Source organism: Hylobates moloch, unplaced genomic scaffold (assembly GCF_009828535.3).
Source record: "Hylobates moloch isolate HMO894 unplaced genomic scaffold, HMol_V3 SCAFFOLD_8, whole genome shotgun sequence".
NCBI lineage: Eukaryota > Metazoa > Chordata > Mammalia > Primates > Hylobatidae > Hylobates > Hylobates moloch.
In genome coordinates, this window is record NW_026652283.1 from 121,116,271 (window position 1) to 121,132,174 (window position 15,904).

General features: G+C 41.8%; 1 protein-coding gene across 2 annotated transcripts in view; it reads left to right on the plus strand.

Moving 5' to 3' along the window:
* PRAG1 (PEAK1 related, kinase-activating pseudokinase 1) overlaps positions 1 to 15,904 on the plus strand; it is a 78,676-nt gene that overhangs the window by 40,265 nt on the left and 22,507 nt on the right. For both annotated transcript variants that reach the window (XM_032162508.2, XM_032162509.2), the window contains exon 4: positions 8,256 to 8,413. In XM_032162508.2, coding sequence (XP_032018399.1) covers positions 8,256 to 8,413 — 158 coding nt within the window. The remainder of the gene's footprint in view (positions 1 to 8,255; positions 8,414 to 15,904) is intronic.

The window sequence follows — 15,904 nt, forward strand, 5'->3', positions numbered from 1 at the left end:
ATAGAAAAGTCAGAGAGGAACTGAGGGGAAACAGAGAGCTCTGAGCTGGTGAATTCACAGCAGCCTGGAGAAGCATTCCGGCTGCCTCTTCACCCCCAAGGTCTGCCCCCTGGGACCCTGAAGTCACTGTCCCAGCTAGTCACAAGGCCGGGAAGGCCTCACTGATGAGGACAGCACTACGGGCCCGAGTCTAGAATGGTAAGAGGTTCTCAGTCTTTGATTGAGACAATTATTGGTTGTTTGAGTTTAAAACCAGTCTTTTCCTTTCTTCTTCGTAATTGAAAAAACATGTATAGACTTTTTAAAAACTTGTTTATGCTTTCAGAGCATTCTGTTGATTCTCTAAAACTTTCCTTTAGATCTTCTCCAGATCATTACTAAACTTACTAGTGTATTTGACCAATCCCAAGAGCCAGCGGTGTGAATGCGTGCTGGGATTGCGAGAGCCAGTCTGAAACTGCATGCTGGCACTATGTGGGTTTGCAAACGTTCCGCTCCAGTGGTGGAAAGCTCTCGGCCAAATGCATGTGAACCAAACAAAAGTCAGGGGCAGTGAGAATGAAAACTGGCCTCAATCACACTTTGAATATCGCTGTCATATGAGGATTCTAACAGCCACGGAAAGTCTGAGATTCACTCTCTGCTGCACACTGGGGCCCGGCATCCGTTAAGGATTGTGGGCATTTTGAAAGCTCTCATTCTGAAAGCTTCGGGGGTATTTTTAGATGAGGCTTGTTCCTACAAATGCGGAAGTCTGGCAGATGGCTCTTCCGGCTGGAGTCTTTTTTTCCAGCTTTCCACCAACACAGTACGGAGACCTATGGCAAGACCTCTCTCTCTGAGGACAATGGAGGGAAAAGCTATTCTCAAAACCCTGGGCAGCAGCTGCAGGGCTGGGGCTCTGAGGACACCGTGCCACTGGCCTGTACATTTCACCCTGCCTGCCTGGACTGTATGTAATCAACAGTGGGAGGCAGAAAGGAAGTTTGAGGTTAAGCACAAGACGTCTTTTATCACACTACGTGAGTGAAGACATCTGTGGAGACTGTACTGTCACTGTAGATGATAAGAATGTTATTCACCAACCAGAGAGAAAAGACTGAAGTATGAGGTTTTTGTCTGTGGAAGTATTTTGCAGATGGTTTGCACCAGTTTTGTGAAAGACAGATCAAATTAGTATTAATGAGGGAAAAATGCCTTTAAAAAAAACTAAGTAGTATTGCTATACCGTGTTGAGTACACTCATTGTCATTTGGCCTCACATCTGACAGAACAATCCATTAGGGCTCAGAAAAGTCACCTTTGCAATAGTAAGCCTTTTCCCGGGATTCTTAAGAAGTCTATTTTACACACGGTGTAAACAGACAAAAACAGCTTGATTGTAAATCTGTGCTTTGATGGCAAGCTTCCTTTTCATTTTCAAATTTGATGTGGTTTTTCTCATGCCCTAATTAAAGTGGCAGTTCTCAAAAAGTGCAGATTGTACAGGTTTCCAGGGCAGATACTTTTTAATGTAGTTCATAGGAAAGAGTCATCAGTCCTAAGGTTTTATTTTATTTTATTTTATTTATTATTATTATTTTTTGAGGCGGAGTCTTGCTCTGTCACTCAGGCTGGAGTGCAGTGGTGCCATCTCAGCTCATTGCAACCTCCGCCTCCTGGGTTCCAGCGATTCTCCTGCCTTAGTCTCCTGAGTAGCTGGGACTACAGGCGTACACCACCATGCTTGGCTAATTTTTTGGTTTGTTTTTAGTGGAGATGGCATTTCACCATGTTGGCCAGGGTGGTCTCAAACTCCTGGCCTCAAGTGATCCACCCACCTCTGCCTCCCAAAGTGCTGGGATTACACCTGTGAGCCACTGTGCCCAGCCTTAAGATTTTGCTATTAAGCAAAAGGGTCTCCTACGTGTGTATTAGAAGACCTGTTATATCCCCATTTACAACTGAGCGTTCCAAATGCCTACTGATTTCTGATTTTCTTCTTCCTTTCTTTCTTTTTCTTTCTTTCTTTCTTTCTTTCTTTCTTTCTTTCTTTCTTTCTTTCTTTCTTTCTTTCCTTCTTTCTTTCTTTCCTTCTTTCTTTCCTTCCTTCCTTCCTTCCTTCCTTCCTTCCTTCCTTCCTTCCTTCCTTCTTCCTTCCTTCCTTCCTTCCTTCCTTCCTTCCTTCCTTCCTTCCTTCTTTGTGGAGACAGGGTCTTACTATGTTGCTTAGGCTGGTCTCAAAGTTCCAGGCTCAAGTGATCCTCCCACCTCGGCCTCCTAAAGTGCTGGGATTACTGGCTTGGGCCATGATGCCTGGTCACCTATTGGGTTTTAGCGACCTGGCAGGAACCTGGATTTCTTGAGATTTTCCAGTAAAGAAGCAGCGGTTAGATCCCAAAAGCCATGAAAATTCCATTTGTGGCTTAGAAACTAAGGTTTACCAAAGTCCACTTTGGGAGGCTCCCTTCCTCCCTAAAACACACACACACAGACACACACACACACACACACACACACACACACACACACACACCGTGCGGATAATTTATCCTGTAATTACAGGGATAGACTAATTTTGTCTGCATTCACTTGATGAGAGTTTTGACAGCAGTGACTTCTGCCTCATATGCACTATAGACAGAAGAATTAACTCCCAAGTCTTAAAAGAGTAGTTAGGTCTATGACGCAACTGTTTCCAGCCACAGGGGTGCTCTGTGGTGGAACCAACCCTCGTTGAGACTGCCTGTTCCCGCTGAGGGGTCTGATGGAAATCCCACTGTGTTATTTTGTGTGTTCCTTGCCTCCCAGAGGCCCAACAACAGATCAACAGGAGCGGCCACCCCTGCCTCATTCAGGCCCTGTGATTTGCTTTCTCACTAGAAATTTTCATTTTTAGTGTGTCAGATATTCCAAGGATGCAATGAAGTTCGGATAATAATTTAACTGACCTGCAGGTGTTCCTAAGATTTTTCAAATATTAACATGTTGCCATTTGCTTTAGATTTTTAAAAAATAAAATATTACTGCTACTGTGGAAGATCCCTCCCTATCCAATTCCCATTTTAACCTCCCATTGCTACCCAGAGCGATCACTGTCTTGAAGTTGATGAGTACCATTTACATTTTATTATGTGCTCCGTAAAACATGGATATATCCTTATATGTTTTTAATCTGTATACAAATGGCATCACACTTGAGCCTTTTGTAAATTACTTTTAATACTCAGCTTTTTAAAATATTTTTTCATATTGCTACCCTAAAATCCAGTTCATTTCTTTCGACTGCTGTAAAGTATCCCACCAAAAGATTATACCACAATGTTTTCATTCCTTTGTTGAAGTGCAGTTCAACAGTTTACAAGGTTATTTGCTATTTGTAACATTGTGAACACCTTTCTCCACTTACGAGAGTTTCTCTAGCTCTGTACTGCACAGTATGGTAGCCCGTAGCTTAAAATGTGGTGAGTCAGAATTGCAATGTGAGTAAATATAAAATGCATGCCATTGCATTTTATATTAATTTAGGGTTAGGGTTAGGGTTAATTATTAATAATTAATAATTTACTTGATTGTAAATATGTAATTATTAATAATTGAGATGGGTTATACTGATTACAGATTAAAATGACAATATTTTGAATACATTATGTTAAATAAAATATATTACTAAAATTATTTTTTCCCAGCCGGGCGCAGTGGCTCACGCTTGTAATCCCAGCACTTTGGGAGGCCGAGGCGGGCGGATCACGAGGTCAGGAGATCGAGACCACGGTGAAACCCCGTCTCTACTAAAAATACAAAAAAATTAGCCGGGCGTGGTGGCGGGCGCCTGTAGTCCCAGCTACTCGGAGAGGCTGAGGCAGGAGAATGGCGTGAACCCGGGAGGCGGAGCTTGCAGTGAGCCGAGATCGCGCCACTGCACTCCAGCCTGGGCGACAGAGCGAGACTCCGTCTCAAAAAAAAAAAAAAAAAAAAAATTATTTTTTCCCATTTATTTTACATTTTTTAAATGTGGCTACTAGAAAACTTAAAATTACATATATGGCTTGCATTACAATTCTATTGGACAAGGCTGGTCAAGACCAGCCAGTAACTGATTGCCCACTTGCCAGCCGTCTGTTTTTGTAAATAAAGCTTTATTAGAAAACATGCCACTAATTTCTATGGCGGCTTTCCAGCTACAACAGCAGAGTTCAGTAGTTGCAACAGAATCCTTATGGTCCACGAGCCTACAATATTTACCATCTGGCCCTTTAAGGAAAAGTTTGTTGACTTATATTCTAGAGCAGTAATTTTTAACCTTTTTTAAAAACCATGACCCACAGTAAGGAACATATTTAATATCATGACCCAACAAACACACATCTGAAACAAAAGTTTTACAAAACAAAGTTTTACACATCCTTTCTATTTATTTTCATATTTTCTGTTCTGTTCTATTTTGTTAAAATAAACTGCTGGTCAATAAACTGCTGGTGACCCACTCAGGTGACTTAGCCATTCATTCATTACTAGTTATTTAAGTAACATTGCTCAAGGACATATACCCAAAAGTGGAGTGACTGGATTATAGGAATGTGTATATTTAATTTTACAAGATTCATCACATTGTTGTCCTGTGTGTGAGTTTACCAATCCACAGTCTCACAAACAGTGTAAGAGAGTTCCTATTTCCCTATAACTTTAACAAAATCTGATGTTGCCAGTCTGATCTGATGGGTATGAAATGGAATCTTGTTTTAATTATAATCTGGTCATTCATAAATTTAATCATCTTTTCATGTGTCGACTGGCCTCTCGTGTTTCATTTGTGAGTTGCCTGTTCATTTCCATTTTAAAAATGGAGTCATTTGTCTGTTTCTTAGATTTATAAGCACTCTTTTTCTATTCTGCATACCAATACCTTATTAGTTATGTGGGTTGCAAAGATGTGAGTTGGCCACTCCAAGGTTTGTTTTTTTTCACTTTTTAATGGTGCCTTTTATGTTATCAGGCAGAAGTTTTAAATTTTAAAGCAGTCAGATTTATCTTTTTCTTTATATTGCTAATTTTTAGCCCTTATTTTAAAAATTATTTCCTACTCCAAGTTCATAAAGTTTTCTCTTACATTTTCTGATGAATTTAAAATTTAATGGGTGTTTCTTTTCTGTTGAAAATTCGTGTTTCTGCATGGTATGAGATGTGGCTCTACTTTCTTTTTTTCTTCACATCATAAATAGCTGGTGTGAGTACCATGAATTGACTTGTTAATCCTCCAGTCTGTTTCTCAGGTCTCTGTCCTGGAAATGTTGGTCCTAGATCTATCAGAACCAGATCTCTACTGATCTCATTTATACAGCAACTGGTCCTTGATGGTTTTACAGGCAAGTTTTCACAATCTTTCAGAGAACACATAATGTTTATCTTATAAAAATTACATGAGATAAGGCCAGGCATGGTGGCTCACGCCTCTAATCCCAGCACTTTGGGAGGCCGAGGCGGGTAGATCACGAGGTCAGGAGGTCGAGACCATCCTGGCTAACACGGTGAAACCCTGTCTCTACTAAAAATACAAAAAAATTATCGGGGCGTGGTGGCAGGCACCTGTAGTCCCAGCTACTCAGGAGGCTGAGGCAGGAGAATGGCATGAACCCGGGAGGCATAGCTTGTGTAAGCCAAGATGGTGCCACTGCACTCCAGCCTGGGCAACAGAGCGAGACTCAGTCTCAAAAAAAAAAAAAAATTACATGTGAGATAATTGAAAAAGTGAGTTATTCAATTCATTTTATTATTATTATTATTTTTGAGACACAGTTTCACTCTGTCACCCAGGGTGGAGTGCAGTGGCGCCATCTTGGCTCACTGCAACCTCTGCCTCCTCGGTTCAAGTGATTCTACTGCCTCAGTTTCCCAAGTGGCTGGGATTACAGGCACACGCCACTATGCCTGGCTAAGTTTTTGTATTATTAGCAGAGATGGGGTTGGCCTGTTGGCCAGGCCAGTCTTGAACTCCTGACCTCAAGTGATCTGCCCGCCTTGACCTCCCAAAGTGCTGGGATTACAGGAGGGAGCCACCGTACCCAGCTGTCATTTTCAAATTCTAATTTAACCTTTATATCGAAATTGGGCAAGGACAGAACAAGAAAGAAAAATTATGGGCTAGCCTCTATTTGAATGTAAAGGTAAAAATCTTAAACTAAATATTAGTAAAGCTGAATCCAGCAATGTGTAGTAAAATAAGTTCTTACAACATGTGTAAGCATGGCTTAATTAAGAAAAGCTATTAACATAACTCATCACATTCACAGAGTAAAGGGGAAACATGATACAATTTTTTCCCATAGATGTAGAAAAGGCATTTAATAAACCCTAATAGCCAAAAATGATTTTGAAATACAAAACCTTAGAAAACTTGAAATAGAAATAAAGATCCTTAGCCTGATAAAGAGTGTCTACTGAAACCTATAGTAAACATACACTTAGTATTGAAGCATCCCTTGGACTGCCTGTGTGTGGACTTCCCTCTTTGTATCTGGCACCTGAGAATTGTTCTTTCTTTTAATCTTGGCTGTTACTTTACATAAGTGTGTGTGTGCATATGTATATGAGTATATATATACTCATACATACACATATTTATGTATTTTTTAGTTTTGTCTATTTACATACATTTCATGAAGTTTGTGGAGTGGGAAGCTGTGCCAGCTCTGTAGCCATGGTGCTGGAGTTTCTCCCTTGGTGATTTTCTGGGCCTGAAGACCAAGAAACTCTAGAGAGCGCTTTGGAAGGGGCAAAGTAGGGGATAGCCACAGAGCTGGCTCTGGCTTCTCTCCTAGACTGAGGAGTTGTTATGCATGACTTCATATCGTGGCTTCCCTTAGAGAAAACTATTAGTGAGAGATCTGATGTGAATATAAGAATATTGTATGAAACTGTCTTTGATTTTATTTTGCCAGGAGATTAAATAAGGATCAGCTACTGCCACAGCATTTCCTAAGGAATTGATATTTCCAAGATTCCAACAGCGATACTGAGATACAAAGATGAAGATTAGTCATAATGTTGCCGTCACTGTCACATTTTTTTTGACAGCTTTAACACATTTTAAAAATACGATTCTAAAGATTGGGAGTGGGGAGAGGGACGTGTTTTCTAAGGAGCATTTTTTTTGTGATAGCAAACAAACTTTAAACTCTCCTGTTAATACACAAGGGATTCCTGTGACTGTGAAAATTAAAACAGGGCCTGGCAGTGTTGAACACAAAGAACAGCCGATAAATTCTTGACTGTAAGGTCATGTGCGTTAAATAAGGCAGTTCTGATGCCAAATCAATACTGTATTGTGTATTTCCCATAGCAGATATTGAGATATGGATCTGCTGTAGTAGGAACAGAAATGTCATCAGGAAATATCTGTTCAGACAAATGTGGGTTTCCCCCAACAGGGAAAGAGCTGGACCTGGTGTGATCTGTCTCCCTTCATGGTGAAAATGTCAGATCAGAAATGAATATTCATGTGGCCCTTGGAAAGTGGGAAGGAGAAATCAATAAGCTAAACACCCAACCTAATAAAAGAACTGTTTTCTCCAATGTGAGTGTTTTTCTCTTGAAGTTGGTATTTCTGTCCTTGATCTGTTGGTGGTGCTTTTTAGAGATGCAACAAAAGATTTCATAGAAAAGCAAAAGGTTGGTTCCATTGTTCTGGAATAAGGGTTATGTCAACTTGGTTCTATCTAAGCATGTCACTGGAAGTCTGGTTCACATCTAAAGTTTTCCTTAATTCCAAGAAACAATCTAGACCCTTTGAAGCTTTGGCAAAAGAGTACCAGGTAAAAAAAGAAATCCCACTTGTAAAGGCCTAGTTTGCAATTCATTTGTCCTGGGATCTTGCAAAAACAACCCAATCTCTGTATATCTCTATACGTTGGTATGTATGATAATGTCTTCATTTCTCTTTGTAGAGATTTTACACAGGATATAATAGGTGACACAATTGTTTTGGCAGATGGGGTCAGAATATGAAGGCAGTTCCTTCCATTTAAGAATTTTTGTGCTTGTTTAAATTTAATAGACTCGCTTCTCCTAACCACGCTCCGGAAGTCTCCTGTCATTCATGCACATAAGAACTCAGAAGAGAACTTCTACTGTCTCCCCAGAATCTTTTTTTTCTTCTTTTAATAAACTTGCTGACATTGGCCAGGTTTCAAGAGCTTGGTAAGTTCATGATCCATCAGCCTGGTTTCTGAATGGAAACCGAATGAGTTATTTGTATTGTTTGTTCCTACCTTTCCCAGGCACCTTTTAAAAATGAACAAGAGCAGCTCTGATTTGGAAAAAGTGAGCCAGGGCTCTGCAGAAAGCCTCAGCCCATCCTTCAGGGGTGTCCACGTCAGCTTCACCACCGGCTCCACGGACAGCCTGGCCTCAGACTCCAGGACCTGCAGCGATGGAGGTAACAAACTTGACCTTGACGGAGAGGCTTAGGTTCTCCTGGACCTTCCAGACCAGTCCTGCGTTGCTTGCAGGATTGGAAGGGTTGAGCAAGGACTACTGCCTTGGTCCTGCATTCTCAATGAAGTAGACTCTTCCAGGGAGCTGTTGAAGTTGATTATCTACTGAATATATGGCAAGCCAGCTCATCCATATTGCCCTCTCCAAATTATAAGAGTGTGTACGTGGCAACATGGTGGGAGGAAGATGAGGTTGAAAGGCTCCTATTTCCTTGGGCAGTGAACCATCTATGTACAGGCCTGCTTTCTACTTCTGTCCTCAGGATGAGTCCTGAACCACACGGTCTCACCATCTCTTTCTCTCTCTCTCTCTCTCTTTTGCATCTGTATGTGCATGTCCGCACGTGCACACACTTACTGGACACAGCAGATGTTTACATAATGTTTGCTGAATTAAGCATGAAGACTTCATTAGGCCACCATCTAGCCTGCTTTTTGGATTAAGCTCTAAGGCCTGTGGGTGGGTCTGTCCTCCACTGGACATGTCCCTAAAAAGGAATTCTTGTTTTTCCATAGTTGTGGCCTGGATGGGTCATATTTAAACCCTCTCACCCTTTCAGCATTCTTTGTGTATGTGTCCTTTCCTGCGTTTCTCTTAGACATGCGTTAGCATGTTGGATTTAGGCTTGTACTCACATGACTTCCTTTTTCACTCCTATGGAAATATTTCTTCTCAGTAGGCAATGACACAGTAGAGGGTTCCATTGCAAATTTACTGTCAGCAACATTCTACCTAAACGATAGGTACTGGCTGAGACAAAAGTGTGTGTTATAAGTCAGTCTGTAGTGTGTTCTGGTGAGAAACCTCTGACAGTTCTTACTTAAAAACAGGAAATATCTTAGTCTTGATTTGGGAGGAATGTAGCAACAACAGATTTTCCTTTTCTGTAGATTTTTGTAGGCTCTTATCTTCTTCCTTTTCCCAGCCCATTGTACAACAAATTCAACAAGGCAGATTATTCCATAGAGTGCAGGGCATCTCGACCATGAGCCCCTGTGCTGGTCAGCTCTGATCCACTCTCTGGGAGATTGTAACCAGTTCTGGGGAGTGATCTACAATGAACCATCAGTCACCAGCCAGCGGGTGTCGGGCAAACTGGACTTCATGGCTTCACCACTTTGTTTCCCAGAACCAGTAAATCATGACGTCCACTCGCTGGGTTCCTAAGAACTGACTAGGAAAGATAAGGTTAAAACACATGGCACATGGGTGGATGGGATACGGTAGGAAACTGGGCAGCCCAGAACATGAGTGCTTCTTATAAAGGCTTCCAGAAGAGAGAGAAATCATTGAAGGCTGATGGAGGGTTTAGGGAAGACTTTATGAGAACATGGGATGTAGAGATCATATCTGAAATATGGCCAGAATTGGGTAGGTAGGGGGTGAGGAGGAGAGGGCTTTCCAGGTTCAGAAAACAGTAACAGAGAAACGAAGCCACAGGGATGGCAGTGCACGTGGGAGAAGGATGAGACCAGTCTGACGTGCTTATTAGACACCGGCAAGGGGAAATGGGACATGAGCTTGGTCGGAAGCTAATTGTACATGGCTGAATTGTACATGGCTCTCACAACAATCTGTGCAGGTGGGAGACAGAGCTGCTGGAGGTTTGTGAGTTCAATGCTGGAGGTTGCGAGTTCGATGGGGAAACCTATTCAGAAATTTTCTCACGTTCGTTTCTGAATAATATGAATTAAAATGAATATATTGTCATGGTATTCCTTTATCACAAGCTAGTTGTTCAGTAGAAATGCACTTCAAAACTTGGACTCCCAGACCAACAAGAAGATATGTACCTTGTCCCTGGACTCTGGCCCCTGAGAGCCAACCATTCTATCTGCTGCCCCTGGGCATGGCTCTCTGTACCCGGAACCATGTTTTGAAACTGGCAAGAGACCAAAGGCATGACATTCTCTCTCTCTGTCTGTCTCTCTTCTTTTTGACATCTTTTAAACACTAATCATTAATCTGGAGAATATACAGAACTACTGGTCATGCAATATGAGAAATCCTTCATTCACTTCTCACTGCTTACCAAAGCAGCTTAGATCTGTTATTGCACAATTATCTTCCAGTCCCATGGATCCTTAACTCACTTTTATCTTGTAACTGAAATATTTATCCATTGCAACTTTAGTTACTGTTTGGCATGCAGTACCGAAGCTGAGAGATTAGATCCAAATAGAAGCAGAACTAGTTCATGCTGAAGTTCTTTGAAAAGAATGTAGTGTCTGCCTTTCTAATATTATACATTAAGCCAAAAGATACCATTAGACTCTACATTTATTTTGTCAGTAAGAATCTGCTAGTGAAAACTATGCGTTTCATTGACTTTTTCCATCCACAGTGTAGGCTGGCCTGCATGAGTGGAGGAAAAAGTCATTCCAGGGCATATCATGATAGTAGTTTGTGTAAATTTCTTGCAAATGTATCAGAGTTAATGGCTAAAGTTAGTGATTCAGGTTTTATGGCAGGGGAGGGGGGCAGGGAGGGTGGGGGGAAGGTTTTAGTTGTATAGGGAAAACCCTAATAGAAATCTGTAACTTTGTTACATTTTTAAAACAGGTGTTTATTCTAAATGTTTCAGTGACAAAATGCCACTTTTGTATCAATGTTAATTTCACCTTTTTATACTTTTATCAGAGTTAATGGCTAAAGTTAATGATTCGAGTTTTATGCGGGGCGGGGCGGAGTGGGGGGGGAGGTTTTAGTTATATAAGGAAAACCTAATCGAAATCTCTAACTTTGTTACATGTTTAAAACAGGTGCTTATTCTAAATGTTACAGTGGCAAACAAAATGCCACTTTTGTATCAATGTTAATTTCACCTCTTTATACTTGTATCAGATTACATATTCCTCCAGTGCATCTGTTATCCCATTTGTCCAATTCAATTGAACAGCCAGTCAACTCAGTGCAAGGAAATTTGTTGAAGCAGTTGTTTGGTTTATGCTTGGTTTAGGAGGGACAGACTGCATGTGTCAGGACAGATCCATGAAGGCTGCCAAGGGGAAGGTTTTTGCAGGGAATGGATGGTTGGATGTATGAGGGAAATGATGATCAGAAATGGTCATCAGGAGACCTTTTTGCTTTAAGTGGTTACTTGTAAATTTGCAAACCTAATGTCTCATTGAGATCTTTTCCCTCTTTGATGTAGGATACCATTAAAATTCAGTTCAGCAGTTCAGCAAACATTTCTGAATGCCTGGAGATTAGAGGAGATTAGAGAGTTCTCTGTTGAACTGAGACCATTGGCACCAGCAGTAGATAAGAGGTCTGAAAATACAGCTCATATAGATATTCTCACTTGCATGAATACATGTGCCAGGGCAGTGGTATCATTCTTATTTTTATAGCTGGCAAACCAGAGATACAGAACACTAATTAAATATATTGACGGTAGTCAGTCAGCTTGTTTTTCTCAACAAGCTGACTATTACTGGCAAATTTTTAAAAAATATATATTAATTCAGTCATTCATTTGATAGATATTGTTGAGTGCAAACTCTGTGCTGGGTACAATTCTAGATGCTGAAATTTCAGCAATGGAAATCATTCCCAGTCCCTTCAAGGGGCTTACATTCTGGTAGGAGAGATAGACAATAAGAAAGATAAGATGTAAAGTAGCTACTGGTCAGAAGGCAGTGAGTGCCGGGAGAAATATCAAGCCAGGAACAGGGTGGGGAAGGGTGGGAGTGCCCCAAGGGAAAAAAACATTTATTTTTAAAAATTTTCTGTGGCCTGAGCCATAATATCACTGAAGTGAAGCTTCAAGTTAATTTAAACCTTCCCTGTTAAACTGAATTTTAAATAAAATATTATTGTTCCGATAAAGTTAATACTTTTTTTATAAAAATTCAAACAACAGAGAAAGGAATAAAATGAAAAGTCAGTTTTCTGACACCCCATCCCAGCTCCTACCGTCATTTTTAAGATTTTTTTCTGTATCATCCTAAAAACATATGTGTATCCATATGTCAAATATAAAATTCAGTTCTACAGATTTTTGTACTTAATATATCTTGGGGCCTTTCAAATCAGAATGGTGGAGTTAGGAGCAATGTTTTGGGGGCAGGGGGTGGATCTCGCAAAGTACATTCTCAGGGGTGGGGAGAATTACAAAGAACCTTCTTAAGGGTGGGAGAGATTCCAAAGTACATTGATCAGTTAGGGTGGGGCAGAAACAAATCACAATGGTGGAATGTCATTAGTTAAGGCTATTTTTACTTCTTTTGTGGATCTTCAGTTACTTCAGGCCATCTGGATGTATATGTGCAAGTCACAGGGGATGCGATGGCTTGGCTTGGGCTCCGAGGCCTGACATTCCTGCCTTTTTATATTAATAAGAAAAATAAAACAAAATAGTGTTGAAGTCTTGGGGTGGTGAAAATTTTTGGGGGGTAGTGTGGAGAGAGAATGGGCAATGTTTCTCAGGGCTACTTCAAGCGGGATTAGGGGCAGCATGGGAACCTAGAGTGGGAGAGATTAAGCTGAAGGAAGATTTTGTGGTAAGGGGTGATATTGTGGGGTTGTTAGAAGAAACATTTGTCGTGTAGAATTATTGATGATGGCCTGGATGCGGTTTTGTATGAATTGAAACACTAAATGGAATAAGAGAAGGAGAAAAACAGGTATAAAAGGTCTAAGAATTGGGAGGACCCAGGACATCTGATTAGAGAGTGCCTAAGGAGATTCAGCATAGTCCTGCTAGCAAAGATTATTTATTTACTTCAAGAGCTAAGAGTGGCAGTTTGGGGATAACACCAGGAGATATCAGCTGTGATGGCTTGGAGAAACAGTGTAAACAGGCAGTGTAAACAAGAGCAGGGCATGTGTGAGTAGTTGAGAATGGAGAATAGGAGTATGACTAGACAGAAAATAGTAGGGATGACAAGTTTTTTTTGGGGGCACAGTGTAAGTTGGTCTGGTGTCTGGAATGAGACTGGCGCCTAATAAAAAGGAGCATCTATACAGGAGCTTAAATGGGCTGTACCTTGTAGCATTCTGTGGACAGGTCTGACTTCTGAGAAGGGAAAGTGGTAAAAGTATTGTCCAGTGCTTTTTAAGTTGGTGGCTGAGCTTGGTGAGGTGTGTTTTTAAAAGACCTTTAGTCCGTTCTACTTTTCTTGAAGATGTAGGACCGTAAGGGATATAAAGGTTTCACTGAATACTAAGAGCCTGAAAAACTGCTTGGCTGATTTGACTAATAAAGGCTGGTCTGTTATCAGACTGTATAGAGGCGAGAAGGCTAAACTGAGGAATTATGTCTGACAGAAGGGAAGAAATGACCGCGGTGGCCTTCTCAGACCCTGTGGGGAAGGCCTCTACCTATGCAGTGAAAGTGTCTACCCAGACCAAGAGGTATTTTAGTTTCCTGACTCGGGGCACATTGAGTAAAGCTAATTTGCCAGTCCTGGGTGGGGGCAAATCCCTGAGCTTGATGTGTAGGGAAGGCAGGGGGCCTGAAGAATCCCTGAGGAGTAGTAGTATAGCAGATGGAACACTGAGAAGTTATTTCCTTGAGGATAGATTTCCACGATGGAAAGGAAATGAGAGCTTCTAAGAGGTGGGCTAGTGGCTTGTACTATAGCATAGCCTGCTTTAGCTGGTGTGTGGCGATTAGGCCTGGCGGAACAGCCATCAATAAACTAAGTGTGATCAGGGTGAGAAACAGGGAAGAAGGAAATGTGGGGAAATGGGGTGAATGTCAGGTGGATCAGAGAGATGCAGTCATGAGGGTCAGGTGTGGTATCAGGAATAATGTGGGAGGCGGGATTGAAGTCTGGGCCAAGAACAATGGTAATTGTGGGAGACTCAACAAAGAGTGAGTACAGCTGAAGGAGCTGGGGAGCAGAAAGTATATGTGGCAGGTGTGAGGAACAAAATAGATTTTGGAAATTATGAGAGCTGTAGAGAGTGAGTTGAGCATAGTTTGCGATTTTAACGGCCTCTAAAAGTATTAGGGTGGCAGCAGCTGCTGTACGGAGACATAATGGCCAGCCTAAAACGGTAAGGTCAAGTTGTTTGGACAAAACGGCTACAGGACGCGATCGTGGTCCTTGTGTAAGAATTTCGACTGCACAGCCCTGCACTTCGGCTGTATGTAATGAAAAGGGTTGGGATGAGTCAGGGAGAGGTAGGGTGGGGCAGTCTTTAAATCTGTCTTCAAGGAATGGAAAGAGGAGTGGGGGAAGGATTTAGGATCTATGGGGTCAGCTAGGTTTCCTTTTGTGAGTCTATATAATGGTTTTGTTAGGATGGCAAAACCTGGTGTCTAAAGGCAAAAGTATCCAACCATGCCCAGGAACGAAAGGAGTTGTTGTTTTGTAGAAAGGGTTGGGGTTGGAGAGATTAGTCAGACACGATCAGCAGGGAGAGCACGTGTGTTTTTATGAGAATTATGCTGAGATAGGTAACAGATAAGGAAGAAATTCGGGCTTGGCTGAAGTAATGGGGGCTGTCTGTGAAACTTTGCGGCAGTACAGCCCAGGTAATCTGCTGAGCCTGATGGGTGTCAGGGTCAGTCCAAGTGAAAGTGAAGAGAGGCTGGGATGAAGGGTGCAAAGGAATAGTAAAGAAAGCATGTTTGAGATCCAGAACAGAATAATGGGTTGTGGAGGGAGGAATTGAGGATAGGAGAGTATATGTGTTTGGCACCATGGGGTGGGTAGGGAAAACAATTTGGTTGATAAGGCATAGATCCTGAACTAACTTGTAAGCCTTGTCTGGTTTTAGGACAGGTAAAATGGGGGAATTGTAAGGAGAGTTTATAGGCTTTAAAAGGCTATGCTGTAGCAGGTGAATTATAACAGGCTTTAATCCTTTCAAAGCATGCTGTGGGTTGGGATATTGGCGTTGAGCGGGGTAAGGGTGATTAGGTTTTAATGAGATGGTAAGGGGTGCATGATAGGTCGCCAAGGATGGAGTAGAGGTATCTTATACTTGTGGGTTAAGGTGGGTGGCAATGAGATGTGGCTGTAGTCCAGGAATAGTCAGGGAAGCAGATAATTTAGTTAAAGTGTCTCAGCCTAATAAGGGAACTGGGCAGGTGGGGATAACTAAAAGGAGTGCTTAAAAGAGTATTGTCTAAGTTGGCACCAGAGTTGGGGAGTTTTAAGAGGTTTAGAAGCCTGGCCGTCAATACCCACAGCAGTTATGGAGGCAAAGGAAACAGGCCTTTGAAAAGAAGGTAATGTGGAGTGGGTAGCCTCCGTATTGATTAAGAAGGGGATGGACTTACCCTCCACTGTGAGAGTTACCTAGAGTGTCTGTGATGGTCCTGTAGGCTTCGGAGGTGATCGATCGGGCAGTGTCAGTCTTCAGCTACTAAGCCAAGAAGATCTGGGAAGGAGTCAGTCAGAGAGCCTTGGGCCAGAGTTCCAGGGGCTCTGGCAGTGGCTGCCAGGTGACTTGAACAGTCCGATTTCTAGTGGGG